The 15,960-nt window shown below is 48.2% G+C and overlaps 1 protein-coding gene across 4 annotated transcripts in view; it reads right to left on the bottom strand.

Moving 5' to 3' along the window:
* The window catches only part of LOC309400686 (transformer-2 protein homolog alpha-like), a 71,072-nt gene that overhangs the window by 40,564 nt on the left and 14,548 nt on the right, over positions 1–15,960 (bottom strand). For 3 of the 4 annotated variants that reach the window (XM_081969291.1, XM_081969294.1, XM_081969293.1), the window contains exon 3: positions 13,809–13,977. In XM_081969291.1, coding sequence (XP_081825417.1) covers positions 13,809–13,977 — 169 coding nt within the window. The remainder of the gene's footprint in view (positions 1–13,808; positions 13,978–15,960) is intronic. The other variant, XM_081969292.1, reaches the window with a different exon arrangement.

The following is a 15,960-nucleotide window of genomic DNA, read 5'->3' as shown; positions in this document are numbered from 1 at the left end:
CCACCTTCGAGACATGCAGTTCAGGTAAGACCAACTGACAGTCTCTGAAGTGAGGCGTGGGAGGAGTCACATATGGGACATACCAAAGCTAGATTTCCTTGGGAGGGATCAATGGGCCTGAGCCCCACGAGAGTCTAAGACTCCCTGCAGAACCCTCCTCCTGAAGGCCGCGTACGCTGAGGCGTACGCGTCTAGCCGGTAATGCCTGATGAAAGGCGATGGAGAAGACCAAGCGGCAGCCCTGCAGATCTCCTCGATGGGAGCCTGAGTGGCCCAGGCTGCTGAGGTGGCCGCACTCCTGGTGGAGTGTGCAGTGATGCCCCCTGGAACCTGAAGACCTTGTGCCTCGTAGGCTTTGGAAATGGCCACTCTGATCCACCTGCTAATGGCGGCCGGAGAAACCTTGGCTCCTCGGGTGGAATGCTGAAAGGAGACGAAGAGGGCCTCTGAACGCCTGAAGGGCGCCGTGCGCTTCAGGTAGATGCGCAGGGCTCGTCTAACATCCAGCCGGTGCCAGGATCTTTCTCTATCCCTGGACGGCTGAGGACAGAAATCCGGCAGGACTATCTCTAGTCCTCTGTGGAACGGGGAGTTGATCTTGGGCATGAACGTGGGATCCAGTCTGAGGACAACCCAGTTCTCCAGGAAGGAACAGAGGTCCGCCCTGCTGGATAGAGCTTTGAGCTCAGAAACTCTCCTGGCTGAGGTGATGGCAACCAGGAAGACGACCTTAAGGGTCAGGAATTGGAGGGAGACCTCCCTCAAGGGTTCGAAGGGTGCCTCCGTTAAAGCCTGGAGGACTGTGGGAAGGTCCCAGGTAGGGAAGCGATGAATTACGGGGGGGCTTCAGATTCACCGCTCCCTTAAGGAAACGCCTAAGGACCAGATGTTGGGACAAAGGCGGGGAGTCCACCCCCCCCCCAGGACGGTGGAGAGGGCAGAGACCTGCCTCCTGAGGGTGCTGGGTGCCAGACCTTTCTCTAGGCCTTCCTGTAGGAAGTCCAACACCTGGGGCACAGAGGCCGAAGTCGGGACAAGACCCCTTGCTTGGCACCAGTCCGCAAAGGCGGCCCAGGAGGCGTTGTAAATGCGAGTGGTGGACTGCCTCCTGGACGCCTCGACGGTCTTAATGACCTCCGCGGAGAAGTGTGCCCCTCTCAGTTGTTCCCGCTCAATCGCCAGGCGGTCAGCTGGAGCCACTCCGGGTCTGGATGTTCCAGGGACCCCTGGTGAAGGGACACCTCCCCTAGTGGGAGCCTCCAGTGGGGGGCTGAAGACAGCTCCACCAGGTCTGCTAGCCAGGGGCGGCGTGGCCAGAAGGGGGCCACTAGAACCATCTCTGCTCTCTCTGTCACTAACTTCCTCAGGACCCCGGGAATGAGGGGAAGGGGAGGGAAAGCGTAGAGGAGGCCGGACGGCCATCTGCAACAAAGAGCATCCGTGTCCATGGCGCCTCCGGACGGGAACCTCGACACGAAGGTCAGTAGCTGGGCATTTGCTGCAGTTGCGAAGAGATCCAACGTTGGGCGTCCGAACCTCTCGCAGATCTGCAGGAAGGTGTCGGGGTGGAGCTGCCACTCTCCGTTGTCGACTGCCTCCCTGCTGAGCCAGTCCGGCTGCTGGTTCTCTGTCCCCGAGATGTGTTCTGCTCTGATGGATCGGAGGTTCCTCTCTGCCCAGTTCCCCAATCGGAGGGCCTCGTCACGCAGGGCCTTGGAGTGGGTGTCTCCCTGTCTGTTCACGTGGGCCTTGGCTCCGTCAGAACCAGGACATGATGGTCGGTCACCGTAGTCCTGAAGTGGCATAGAGCCAGATGGATGGCCCTGAGCTCCAACCAGTTGATGGTGTTGCGCAGGTCGGTTGGAGTCCAGCGGCCCTGGGCTATCTGGGCCTCCAGGTGAGCTCCCCAGCCGAACAGGCTCGCGTCCGTCGTGAGTACCTTCCTTGCTGGTTCTCTGAAGAGTGACCCCTTGTCTAGGGCTGGGGTCAACCACCAACGGAGTGATAGGAGAACTTGGGGTGACACCCGGACCTTGAAGCTGTCGTCGCTTGTTCCGTCTCTCTGGTGTGGTAGCAGGAACCACTGGAGCTCCCTGGCATGGAGACGAGCCCAAGGCACGATCCCTATGCAAGAAATGAATTTCCCAAGGAGCCTGGAAAGAAGAACTACAGGGACAGCGCGTAACCTGCGTATCTCCTGAACCAGCTGGACGATGCTGTCCCTACGTTCCCGGGAAAGGAAAACCTCTCCAGACACCGAATCTATAATGGACCCTAGGTGTTGGAGTCTGGTAGTAGGAGCTAGGTGACTCTTCTCGAGATTGATCGAGAACCCCAGGGACCTTAGCGTGTTGATGGTGAGACCCAGGTCCTGCCTAGCCGTGTCTGGAGACCTGGTTAGGAAAGGATGTCATCCAGGTAGCAATGGAGACGGACTGGGAAGGAATGAAGGTGACCCGCGGCCACGGCCAGCACCTTGGTAAAGGTCCTGGGAGCTGAGGCCAGCCTGAAGGGGAGGGCTCTATACTGGAAGTGACTGCCCTCGTGGGAGAATCTGAGGAATCTACGATGTTCCGGGGCGATTCTGATATGTAAATAAGCCTCAGTGAGGTCGGTGGAAGCCAGGTAATCGCCCTGTCTGATGCCCTCTGGGATGGACTTCAGCTTGAGGATCCACTCGTCCGATGTGACGTGACCCCAGGCATCCGCAAATAAGGAGAGGCGACCGGCAATGGGGTGATCCCCACTCGGATCACTCGAACCTGCGGAAAGAACGGCCGTCCCCTCCTCGAAAGGGCCGCTTGCTCTGCTGCTGACCTCTGAATCTGTCCCTAGAGAACTGCCTGTCCCCCTGCATGTGGAATTCTGGGGGTCCGTGTCAGGCGGGCGGTAAGATGCTCTCCTGGGGTACGGGGCCGGTCGGTGTTCTGACCTTCTGGTCGTGACCGGGAAGACCTTCCGCTTATTCTTGTCTTCCACCAGGATTGGATCCAGTGAGGAGCCGAACAGCTTGTCCCCGGTGTAGTCAGCTCCTGCCAGGTGCCACTTAGCTCAAGACTCCGCCTGCCAGTGACGTAGCCACAACAGGCGCCTGGAAGCTACAGAGGATGACAAAGCTCGAGAGGCATACTTAACTGCATCCAGCGTCCGCTGAGAACTGGGTGGCTGCCAGCACCTTAGAGATGTCTTGCAGTAAACACACCTCTGTGGGCGAGGTCGTGTCTCTCAGCTGTTCCAGCCACAGCACTGTTGACCTGTTAAAGAAGGAGGCGGTTGCAGCTGCCCTAATAGCCCAGGTTATAGCCTGGAAGGACTTACGCATGATCATCTCCGCCTTTTTGTCCTCTGCCTTGAGACAGTTGGCTATGTCTCCAGTCACCACCGCAGAGGCAGAAGCCAGGCTGGCAACCAGGGTGTCCACTGAAGGTACCTGCAGAGCTTGGGCGAAGGTAGAATTGAGATTATAGAATCTACGCTCATTGCCCCCCGGGTTGGGAAAAGATCCTGTCTTAACCCACTGGGATTTAAGCACCTCTAGAAACATCTCTGGAGTAGGGATCTCCTCCTTTTCCACCTGGGGCCTGTGGAAGGGCCCCTTCTTGTTCCCCCCGCTGGTGCTGGGGGTGTAAGTCGTAGGAGTGGACTCTGGAGGGGAGTCCAGATCCGCTGTAGCCCTGGCCTTACGAAGTAAGGAGCTAAAAAGGGAGGGGGGGGAAAGAGCCCGGTAATGTTGGGCACATCAGGGGCTTGGGCGTCTTCATCCTCGGAGAACCCCACCTCCTTCAACTCCCCTTCCTCCAAATCCGAAACCTCACTGGCAGTGGAGGGGGAGGGTGACCTGGGTTCTCTGGTGGAGGTGTTCCTGGGGAGATCCTGATGTCCCCTGGACTGGTCCTGGGAAGACCTACTCCTGGCACCCTGTGACTGGTGTTTCATCCCAGAAGCAATCCCCTGGGCCATGGCCCTGGCTAGCACCTCCTGGAAGCTCTCAGGAAGCTTTGGGAGGGAGGGGTGCAGCTCTGGGGGTTGCAGAAGCTCCCCTGGATCAGGGGACTGCGGTGCCAGTTGGTGCCTAGGCTGGCTGGTGGCCCTGCGCCCAAAGGAGTCAGCTCTAGTCTCAGATGGATGGCCAGGCGATAGTGGGGGGTGATATGGAACTACGCCCTCTTCCTGAACCCTTTGGAGAGCCAGGGGATGCCACCTGGGTCTCCTCCAAGGCAGGGAGCCTGCGGGGGGAGCGAGATCTGGAAGGTGAGGGGCTGATGGTGGCCCTGAATCTTCTGGAAGAAGCCCTGGTTGCCCGAACCTCTTTCCTAGAGGTTCCGATATGGGCCCTGGGGTGGCCCTTCTTGGCGGGGGACCTCCCTCTGGTGACTGGGGGAACCCCCCTGGAGGTCCCCTCGCTGGGATCCGCATCCCCCCCACTCCTCGCCACCTCCGCCATCGTACTCACGGTTCTGCTGATCACCAACCTCCTCCCTGTTTGCCGGCCTCGACTGTGGGCTCCGATCCCCTTACAGTCCTCTTCTCTGCCGCCGATCTGCAGCCCGAAATGCCGGCAGGCACCGATCCACGGCCCTCCTCGGATTAGTTTAGGCCCTTCGAAGCCTCTTCCGGCTTTGGTGGTGCTTTCTGAGCGCTCTTGGCGTCTGTAGGAGGAAAGCCGGTCACGCGCTCACCCACGTGCTCAAGATGGCGGGCAAGATGGCGGCCGCCGATCTGCAGCTTGATCTCCTCGTAGCTGGGGAGCGTTGGGGCGATCCCTGCCGGATCTCCGGTCCTCCGAGGGTCTTCGACGGTCTCCTGGAGGCCGGGCAGCCATTTCAAGCGCTCACGCGGCACCGAGGCTTCTTCCCCTTTTACGCGACCGTCCGGCCACTTGGAGAGCGTGCGCTAGCAAGCGGCAAGGCTTTCGCTAGCAGCGCTAAGCACAGAGGGGAGGAATCAGCAATCCAAACGAAGGAAAAAGGTATAAAAACTGCAAAAACCTGTAAAGGAAAACCTAGTCTTCGAAGTGAGGGAGAGTCAGGTAAAAACACTCCTTCTGGTCCAAAGGCTAAGGTTAATCTGTGTCACGATGTTAAAAAGTTTGCTAGGCCTGAACTGCCTGAATTGACACTCAAGAGTTAAACTAAGAAAGCTTTATTGCGCAGGTCATAAAACAAAAAAAGGTTCTTATCTGAAAGTGATTTATTGCGCACGCGTTACACATTCCAAATTCCTCTCTTCTTTGTTCGGCAGCCAACTTTGGCAAACGTAGCTTTCATTATCAAAATGTAACCAATTAGTTATTTTCTGTTTCATTTACTTTTATTATTTTATTATTAAAGTTTGTTTATTAATTAGAATACTTTAAAGACTTATTTTTCTCAATATCTCAAAAGATATGCGGAAGGGAATCAGCCACGGTCCATCGATCTCCAACAGGGTGTTTTTTTCCCCTGACAACTTGGTAGCAGAGTTTTGGCTTTTGATGATACAAGCTGAGATGACTACAATTTATGGCTGTATTTTCTCTTCGCGCTATCTTAAGATAACCGACTAAGCCTAATTAGCCATGTCGAAGAAGAGAAAGAAAAAGAAAGATGGGGCGAACACAGATGAATCAGCTTCCTCTGACAAAGAGGCTCCCTCGGACACAGAGAAGCAAGATCAAAACGTATTCCAGGAGCAACAAGGTGCCGAGCCAGAAATGGGGGAAGGAGTTACAGAAGGCAAGATCTACGGACTGAGGTCAGTAAATGTTCCTCATTATCAAGATACAATTAATGAACGGCAAAAGTCTAAACGGCAACTGCCGGCAGAGGAAAAATCCTCCCACGCAGAAAGCAAAGTTTATGAAATTCCCCCAGATGGTGAGCAAGAAATGCAAAGCTATCTTGATCGATTAGAACGTTTTGAAAAATATGTTAGGGAGGCGAGAGTGTGTTTTAACGAAATAAAGCGAAGTAGGAGAAGCTCCCACACTCCCAAAATGTCTGAGGACGCCATCTTGTCTTCTTCAAAACAACAGCCTAAGACACACCCCACAGAGTTCATTGGTCAATTAGAACAAAGAGACATGTACACGTCACCGAGGTCACGTGGTCCCTTTGAGTCAATTGAACTTCCGGCCATGTATAGAGGGCTGCAGCCAAGAAGTGAAGCTGCACTGCCATCTGCTGGCGGAGAAAAATCATTACAGCAAAAGATGATGAGGTTTAAAGAATTAGCTATGAGTTTTACAGAAGCCCAAACTTTGCCCTCAAAGGTTAAGTCTTCAACACCCCCTGGCGGTGCGGAATTCTCCCTAGATGGAAAAAGGCAAAGCCAAAGGCGAATTCGAGGAAGCCAATTTGATGTTGCCACGCAAAGGCCAATGATGCAACCCCAGCATCCCCTGGTTCAACAACCAGCTTTGCAACCTGCGCAACAAATTGTTCCGATGCACATTCCTCAGCAGGTATTCACAGTCACCCCCTTGACTGGTGAGTCCAAATTAAAGGAGTCAGGAGAGAATTATAAAGCCTGGGTCAGTGAAATTGCGCTCTTGCTTCGAAGAGAAGGCACATATTCCATGGTTTTTAATCCTCCTCCTCCACCGTGGACGCCTGCAATAAGAAACCTCGAAAACAGAGCAATCACGACTTTACTCATGTCAATGGAAATTGAGATCCAAGGTATCTTTCCACCTGATGCAACTGCCCAAGAAATTTGGGCTATTTTGGAAGATTGCTACAGGCCCGTTTCAATTGAATCTTCATGTTTGCTCATGTCTGAGTTCCATGGTTCGAAGTTGAAACCTGGTGAACGAATTGGTGGACATTTGACCAAACTGAAAAGAATGAGAAGTGAATTGAGACAAAATGGCCATGTAATCGATGATATCCAAATGATTAGCATCATCATTAACTCATTGAATTATGAATGGAAAGATGCTGTTGCAAAGATTAACTACGTGCCTATTGCTCAACGCACAGTTAACCACGTTTGCAGACTTTTAGTGGAAGACGAAGCTATCAGGTTAGCTACCCCACATCTGCAACGGCCTCCAGCACCAAAGGCTCCAGCCAGACGTCCCTTCCGAGGAAGAGGCTACGCTCCAAGGATGCCAAAATGCTACACCTGCAACCGTGTGGGACATGACACCCGGGATTGTCCCCAACGAGTTCCAGCTCCCGCCACGTACCAGCCCAGAGGAACAGATTCCAGAGGCAGAGGTAGAGGCGGAAGACAAGGTCGTCGTGGTCCAAGGCGTGATCCACAAGCTCCGCTTGCAACACTGGCCATAACTAACGTTCCACAACCTGATCCAAAGTTCGACAGACGTCTTTTGTGGACTTTAGATAGTGGAGCAGCTGTGCACGTTACCCACAGAAGGGAACTTTTCACAGAGATGGGCGAACCAGAGCCCGAGTATCGAGAACTGTATTCCTTCACCAACCACACTTGCAAGGTTATGGGAAAAGGAACTGTTTACATTGAAGAGCTCGATACACACATCCCTGATGTTTATTACATACCTTCAGCAACCAGTAATTTGCTTAGTCAAAGTCACTTGTCTAGAGAGTTAAAGTTCCAGGTTCACCACCTCGAAAAAGCAAGTTACTTAGTTAAAGATGGTGATATTGTTGCTGAAACCATGCTGATTGGTGGTGTTTATTACTTAAAGCCAAAGCCTAAAGGGCAAGCACAGGCAAGTATGCAAACTCCAAAAAGGCACAACGCAGACCCAGAGAGAGTTGTCCCAGAGAGAGAAAGCGTTACTGTGCCAAAGGCTCCTAAAGCCAACAAACAAAGAAAACAGAAACAGATTGCTCAGAGTAAGCCTGAGGGTCCTCATGAAACTGTTAATGTTGAGAATTCACTAACTGGTAAACCTTTGCATTCCAGGTGTATTCACAAGTGGCACAGAAGATTGGGGCATGCCAGTTTCCGTGTTCTTAGAAAGATGCCGGAGTTCGCAAAAGGTTTGGATCTAAAGGGGTGTAAGGTGTTTTTGGATTGTGCGGTTTGCAAAAAGGCTAAATCCAAGGCGGCTGCAATTCCCAAACACGCTACACGCCGGTCAACACGCATTTTTGATTTGGTACACACTGACATAGTGGGTCCTTTCCCACCAACACTTGGTGGCAGAAAGTATTTTTTAACAATTGTAGATAATCATTCTAGATATGGATTTGTATATCCTATGAGAGAGAAATCTGAGACCTTTCAGATCTTTAAAGACTTTGCAGCGTTTGTTTCTACACAATACCAAGTTCGCATCGCCAGAATCCAGAGTGACCGTGGTGCAGAATTCATGTCTCAGCGTTTCCAGGACTGGATGCGTAAGAATGGAATTCTTCATCAGACATCTGCTCCATATACACCGGCTCATAACGGAGTCGTAGAAAGAAGACAAGGGGTTCTACAAACCATGATGCGTTGTCTTCTAGAAGATGCCAATCTCAATAACGCATACTGGGGTGAAGCAATCAAATATGCAAATTACATTGTCAACCGTACTTGGAGCAGTGTAATCAATCAAACTCCTTTCTACATGCTGTATGGCTACAAGCCTGATCTCAAGAACCTCCACATTTTTGGTTCATATGCTATGGTGAACACTCCCTTAAGTCAAAGAAGAAAGGGAGGTACAGTAGCAAAGAGACTGAGATTTATGGGTATTGATGATAATTCAAAATGGTACAAATTCATTGATACTAAACATGTGATTGTCATTTCACAATCTGCTAATTTTGAGGAAGACATTGACTGGTCCAGGATTCATTCCAATGATCCTGAAGTTTATTTTCCTAGAGATGGTGTTCCAGATGCCACGCAGCCTGATGACAATTCGCAGGCAGATATTCCTTCTACCAGTTCTTCACAACCTGATGTTCCGTCTTCGCAACCCGCGGATGCTGATGCTAGCGACGAACGTGAGGACGAGGATGATGATGAAGAAGAAGAAGAAGACTGGACTGATGTTCCTAGACGCTCCAAGAGGGCCACAAAAGGAATCCCTCCACAACGTTATTCATGGCAACTGACAAAAACACCAGTACCTTTGATTTGCAACGTTACTCTTCCTCCTGAGACATTCACACAAATCAAACAGCTTCCTGATTCAGAACAAGACAAATGGTATGATGCAATGCAGGATGAAATGGACAGTTTGAAGAAACTTAATGTATTCACACCTGCAAAACCTCCAGCAAACAAGAAAGTCATTGGCACCCGATGGGTCTACAGAATCAAGAAACCAAATGGTGAGTCTTTATACAAAGCCAGACTTGTAGCTCAGGGTTTCGCTCAACGTTATCCTGAGGACTACACAAACACTTACTCACCAACAGTCAGAACTGAAAGTGTAAAAATTGCTTTAACCACTGCAACTATTCTTGGTTTAGAAGTTTTTCAATTTGATGTGGACACAGCTTATCTACATGCAGACCTAGATGAAGAGATTTACGTGAGAAGCCCTCCAGGATTCCGAAAGCAAGAAGGGGATGCCTGGTTCCTGAACAAAAGTCTTTATGGTCTGAAACAGTCAGGTTTAATGTGGTATTTATGTCTTACTGACAAACTAAATTCAATGGGCTTTATTAAGTCCGAAACTGATGAATGCGTGTTCACAAAAAGATCTAACAATGCATATGAGATAATTCTTGTTTATGTTGATGATATTGTTTATATTGGTCCAAATAAGAAAATGAGTGAGATTTTTGCCAAAAGTTTGCAGAGATACTTCACACTAAAATCTTTAGGACACATTAGCACTTATTTAGGTGTTCAAATTGAAAAGACACAGAAGGGGTTTAGTCTTTCACAAGAAGAGAAAATTGACCACATTCTACATCATTGCAACATGAAAGATGCTAGCACAACAAAGACACCCATGCAAACAGATTTTCACAACTTAACACATGAACCAAGTCCTGAGTTCGAGGATCAAACACTTTATCGTTCAGTCATTAGTTCACTATTATACATTAGTAGTTGGACCAGACCTGACATCGCACTTAGTGTTAATCTTTTATCACGACACGTAGGTAAGGCAACACAATTTCATTGGTCATGCATTAAGAAGTTGTTGAAATACCTGAAACACACTAAGCACATGAAGTTATTGCTAGAACCAACACACACTGATCAACCAAAGTTGATTTGTTTTGCCGACGCCGACTGGGCGAGCGACAAGAAGTCACGCAAAAGCACTTCTGGTTACATGATGTTCCTAAATGGTTGTCCTGTTTACTGGCAAGTGAGAAAACAGAGTTTTGTTTCATGTTCATCTACTGAAGCTGAATATGCTTGTGTTTCAGATGCTTGTAATTCTCTAACGTGGTTTGATGCTTTGATCACAGATATCTGGACACGTCCGATTCGACCAATCACCGTGATGGAAGATAATGTATCTGTTGTTTATATTTCTGAGTCACATTTTACAGGTTCTAGGTCCAGACACATTGACATTCGTTATCAAAACACAAAGCAATTAGTTAAGCAAGGTTTTGTTAAATTGCAATATGTTTCTACACATGATCAGATCGCAGACATGCTTAACAAACCACTCGCCGCAAATCAACACGAGTATCTGCGAAAGAAGATGTGCCTTAATTGATGATTTGATGATGTCAGCCCAGACTAGCAAAAGAAGGGGTGTCACGATGTTAAAAAGTTTGCTAGGCCTGAACTGCCTGAATTGACACTCAAGAGTTAAACTAAGAAAGCTTTATTGCGCAGGTCATAAAACAAAAAAAGGTTCTTATCTGAAAGTGATTTATTGCGCACGCGTTACACATTCCAAATTCCTCTCTTCTTTGTTCGGCAGCCAACTTTGGCAAACGTAGCTTTCATTATCAAAATGTAACCAATTAGTTATTTTCTGTTTCATTTACTTTTATTATTTTATTATTAAAGTTTGTTTATTAATTAGAATACTTTAAAGACTTATTTTTCTCAATATCTCAAAAGATATGCGGAAGGGAATCAGCCACGGTCCATCGATCTCCAACAGGGTGTTTTTTTCCCCTGACAATCTGGGAGGTCAGAGGAGGTACGGAGGTGTGGCCTAAAGATTTACCTCAGCCTCCAGGGCAAAAGGGCTGTGATAATACCCATATGTGACTCCTCCCACGCCTCACTTCGGAGACAAGAAGATATAATAGACATCTCAGAGAAGATTTTATTCTATGAGGAAGAGTTCCAAGTTAATCTACAATTTTTAACAGAACAACTTTGGAACTTTTTTTCATGGATATTAACAAGGTTGAGAATTTGTTGAAGAAAAGAAGATAAGCTGGCAGGAACAACTTAAATTTAATGACTTAGGATGGATTTTTATAAGTTTGATATACCGTATTTTTTGGAGTATAAGACATCTTTTTTCCTCAAAAAAGAGGTTGAAAATCTGGGTGCGTCTTATACATTGAATACAGCATTTTTTGCCTCCCGAAGCCCTGCCCACTTCACCCAAATGGCCGTGCATAGTCTTATGAAGGCTTTCAGAGAGCTCCTTGGGCCTGGGGAGGGCAGAAATGAGCAAAACACGGCCAGTTTTTGCCCCCCCCAGCCCCCAGCAGCACTCTATAAGCCTCCATAAGGCTATGCATGCAATTTTTTTGACAAAAAACGGCCCCATTTTCGCCAAAAATGGTCTGTTTTTTGCTCGTTTTTCCCCACCCCCACCCCTCCAGGAGCACTCTGCAAGCCCCAAGGCTATTCGTGCCTTTTATTTGGAAAAAAACGGGCTTGTTTTTGCGAAAAATGGGCCATTTTGGGGAGGTTGCAGAGTGCAAAAACCTTTTTTTCCCTTCGGAATGCTCTTTAGTTAGAGTGATTGATGAGAATTACATTGATCAAGTGCTGTGCCAGCAGAAACAAGTCTTAGATGCTGCAGGTTGTCAGCTATTTCCTTCTCCAGCACATGGATAAATACACCTGGAAACATCTACCTACCTACCCACCTACTCTCTCTCTCCCTACCTACCTACTGTATTTCTCTCTCTCTCTCTATCCCTCTACCTACCTACCTACCTTACTCTCTCTCTCCCTACTGTATTTCTCTCTCTCTCTCTCCCTTATCTACCTACCTACCTACTCTCTCTCCCTACCTACCTACTGTATTTCTCTCTCTCTCTATCCCTCTACCTACCTACCTACCTACCTACCTACTCTCTCTCTCTCTCTCCCTACGTACCTACTGTATTTCTCTCTCCCTCTACCTACCTACCTTTTTTAAAAATTTGCCTCTTCAAAACCTTGGTGCATCTTATACTCTGAAAAATACGGTATGTATTGAAAGAAAGCTCTAAGGTAGTTTTGTATTTATAAAATGAGTTTGTAAATGTGTTTTCTGTCCTTCTATGTAACGTTGAATAATTCCCAAAGTTTGTAAAATATTATTGATCAAATTTGAAGATAGAGGAAAAAGATTTTACTCCATGAGAATAAATTTGAGATTTAAATCCAATGAGCTAATTGGTGTTGATTGGATTTTTCTTGGTGTGATACAGACAATTGAATGAAAGCTTTAATGTAGTTTTGTGTTTAAAATAAAGGGTTTTTCTCTCCCTTCATATGTAATATTTGAGTAATTTTTAAAGTTTGTAAAATATCATTGAAAGTGAACTTTAAAGCATGTATGTTAAGAGGAAGTTTAAAAAGTAAAGTTTACTGTTTTAAAAACTAGAAAAAGTGTTTTCTCCCTTTAGGGTTAAAAAATCTGAAATATAGGGAATTCTTTTAATATAAAGTATGACAGTTTATAAAGATTAATGAGTAAACAAAAACATACTATTCCCCACAGCAAGGAGAAGCAGAGATGCTTACATTGATTCTATTATTCAAAGAAGAGAATGAATTTAATTTTTCTATTTGGAAATTGCTTATGGATTTTGTCCTTGCAATGTAAAAATGATTTTGTTTTTGTTGATTAGATAGGTTTGTTGCTATAGAAGTGGCTAGTACCGTGTTTTCCTGAAAATAAGACCCAGCTTGATTTTTTTATGTTCGCCTAATATAAGCCCTACACCAAAAATGAGCCCTAGTTAAGACCCCGCCCACTGTCCCATTGTCTGGTTATACGAGGCGCATGCGTAAAAATCAACCTAGGGTGGGGGAAGTCGCCCCGCATCCGCTTACATTAGAACCGCTGCAGCCAGGCCTCCCATACCCAGACACCTGTTGCACTGCTGCCTGACTTCTGCGGCCACTTACAGCCGGACGCCACATGGTGCATTGTGCCAGTGCCGCTGCTTGTGGCAGGCTTCATGGCGCATGCACCAGTGCCACCACCATGTGGTCTTGTGCCGTAAGCGGCAGCACCAGAGCAACGAGCCACCGGGTGTCCTACCACAAGTGGCAGTACTGGCACAATGTGCCATGTGGCGTCCAGCTGTGAGCGGCCGCAGAGGTTGGGCAGCAGTGTGACAGGTGTCAGGGCATGGGAGGCCTGGCTGTGGTGGTCCTAAGGTAAGCAGGTAAGACATCCCCCAAAAGTAAGACCTGGTGCTTATTTTGGGGTCCAAAAGAAAATAAGACCGGGTCTTATTTTCAGGGAAACATGGGATGTTATCTTCTACTGTGCTAGAGAGACTTGGAAGTCAGTGCCTTTTTCTTTCCTTTTCCCTCTTTACTCCCTATCCCCCCCAAAAAAATTCTGTTTGATAAACTAATAAAATGTATTAGAAAAAAGGAGCTTCTGGTAGATTAAAATGACTGTCACTAGGTCTAGAAAGTAGAAAATGTCAAGGCTTGTCTTTTTCTGTTGACTACAGAAACTGTGTTATAGCCAACCAACTTTATTTAATTAATGGAAAATTATATTCCTACAAGCTTACACTACATACTCTGCTGCCAGTATGCCTTCTTCGGTTAGACATTGGAGAGTGGCTACGGCTCCTTCGACGCCGATATTCTGGGGTATATGATCTACTTCGTGATCGCCGCCTGTGAGAATGGGATCTAGAACGAGTGTATCGCCTGTGAGAATGTCTTCTGGATCTAGACCTTTAAATGTTAAAAATATAGTTTCATATAAGAACTGTAATAGACAATCAAAATCAATATTAAAAGTTATTAATGACAGTTTAAAGCAACTGAAGGCATTTATATATCAACTGGCTAAAATTTAGGACATAAAGTTTGTTGTTTTCAAAAACTAACATGCAACCTTTTTCGGGATAAGTTCTGCACTTTGAGCAACAAGCTGGAATCATATATGGAGGAAATCCCCCCCTAAATTCCAACCCTCACCTACCCTGAAACACGTTATTTTTTTAAGGCAAGGAAATGAAATATTACGCCTCAAAATTGTGAACTGAACAGTAAACTGCAGAAAGACTCCTAAAGCTGCATGACCACTGGAACCCCATTTTAGAAGGTACAAAACGACAGGAAATTCATTTATTTTTATCTGGGACACAATGTAATGGAAACTTTTCAATTTCTGTTCAAATACTGTGTTTCCCTGAAAATACGACCAATCCCGAAAACAAGCCCTAACCAGATTTTCCACACCTGTGCCTAAAATAAGCCCTTCCCCCAAAATAAGGCCTAGTTAAGCCCCACCCACAATCTGGTTGTATGAGGTAGGGCAAGGCTGTAAAAATCAAGTTGGGGGGGGGGTAGACGATGAAACAAGGCGGTGAGGGGTGTGTGGACGAAACGAGGCGGGAGGTACGGAGCTGCCCCACACAACGGCTTACCTAATGGCCCTGCAGCCCGGCCATCAACGTCCTGACAACTGCCTGGCCTTGCAGTGGCAGCTCCACAAAACCCTGTTCAGGACCCCGCGTGACCACCAGCCTGCTTCTTGTTGCTCACCGCCGCAACGGAGCAGAAGCCTGAACGATGCACATCTGGTCCTGGATGGGGCTGCTGGAGCTGCCACAAGATGAGGCAGTTGTCATGATGTTGATGGGCTTCTTGCGGGGCCCTCAAGTAAGCCGGTGTAGGGCACCTTGCTTTGTCTTCCACCCCACCACTGCCTCGCTTTGTGGCCGCCACACAGGTGCATTGCCCAGCCTCCTGGTCCATTATGGTGGCAAGCAAGAAGTGGTGAAGAACGAAGCGAGGCAGGGGGTGGAGGACAAAGCCACCCATGCCAAAATGTCACCCTACCCCCCCCCACCCACATCCCTGCACTAACCTGCTTTCCAGGTCTGTTATCCACCGCCGTGTGCTGGGCAAGAAAAGTAGTCTGTGGGACTATGTAAATATAGCTCAGACCTTCCAACTTTGTGAGATCTTTTTTTTTTCTTGAGAAGTTGGAAGGTCTGAACTATTTTTTTTACCGTAGTCCCAGAGACTACTTTTCTTGCCCAGCACATGGCTGCGGCAAATGGAGCTATGAAAAGCAGGGTAGTGAAGGGATGTGGCTGCCCTAGGGTATCTGTGTGAGGGTTTGGCATGGGTGGCCTGGTTGAAGGGCCCTCAGGTAAGGCAGTGCAGGGCCCCATGGGCAGCTCCATAGCCCCTGCCTTGCTTTGTCCTCCAACCCCTTCACCGCCTCACTTTGTTCTTCGCCACTTCTTCCCCATGCTCGTCAACGTAACGGAGGAGGCTGGCGAGCAAGGAGAAGTGGCAAAGAATGAAGATGAAGCAAGGCGGTGAAGCGGGGTGGAGGACGAACCAGTGCAGCCACCGTGGAGAGCATGGCTGGTGCCGCCTCCATGAGGTGGGGTGAGAGAAGGGACGTTGGTCTTACCTGACACGCCTTTTCTCAGTGGGTTGCAAGAGAGTCCAAGAATGGGTTAACTTGTCCTTGCTACCCAGAGACTGGGCAACTTTAGCCATGCCTCCTTGCCTCTCTGCCTGGCTCATTTTCGATGAAGGCGTAGCTGTGAAGAGACTACTGTACAGAGACTACTGTACAGAGAAGGTCATGTACCCCTGGATATGTACCATATGGTCGTTTAGGGTGGGGTTGGACTCTCCTGCAACCCACTGAGAAAAGGAGTGTCAGGTAAGACCAACGCCCCTTCTCCAGTG

This window comes from Natrix helvetica (genome assembly GCF_964273705.1).
Source record: "Natrix helvetica genome assembly, chromosome: W".
Classification (NCBI taxonomy): Eukaryota; Metazoa; Chordata; class Lepidosauria; order Squamata; family Natricidae; genus Natrix; species Natrix helvetica.
This window is presented reverse-complemented; position numbering and strand designations above follow the sequence as displayed.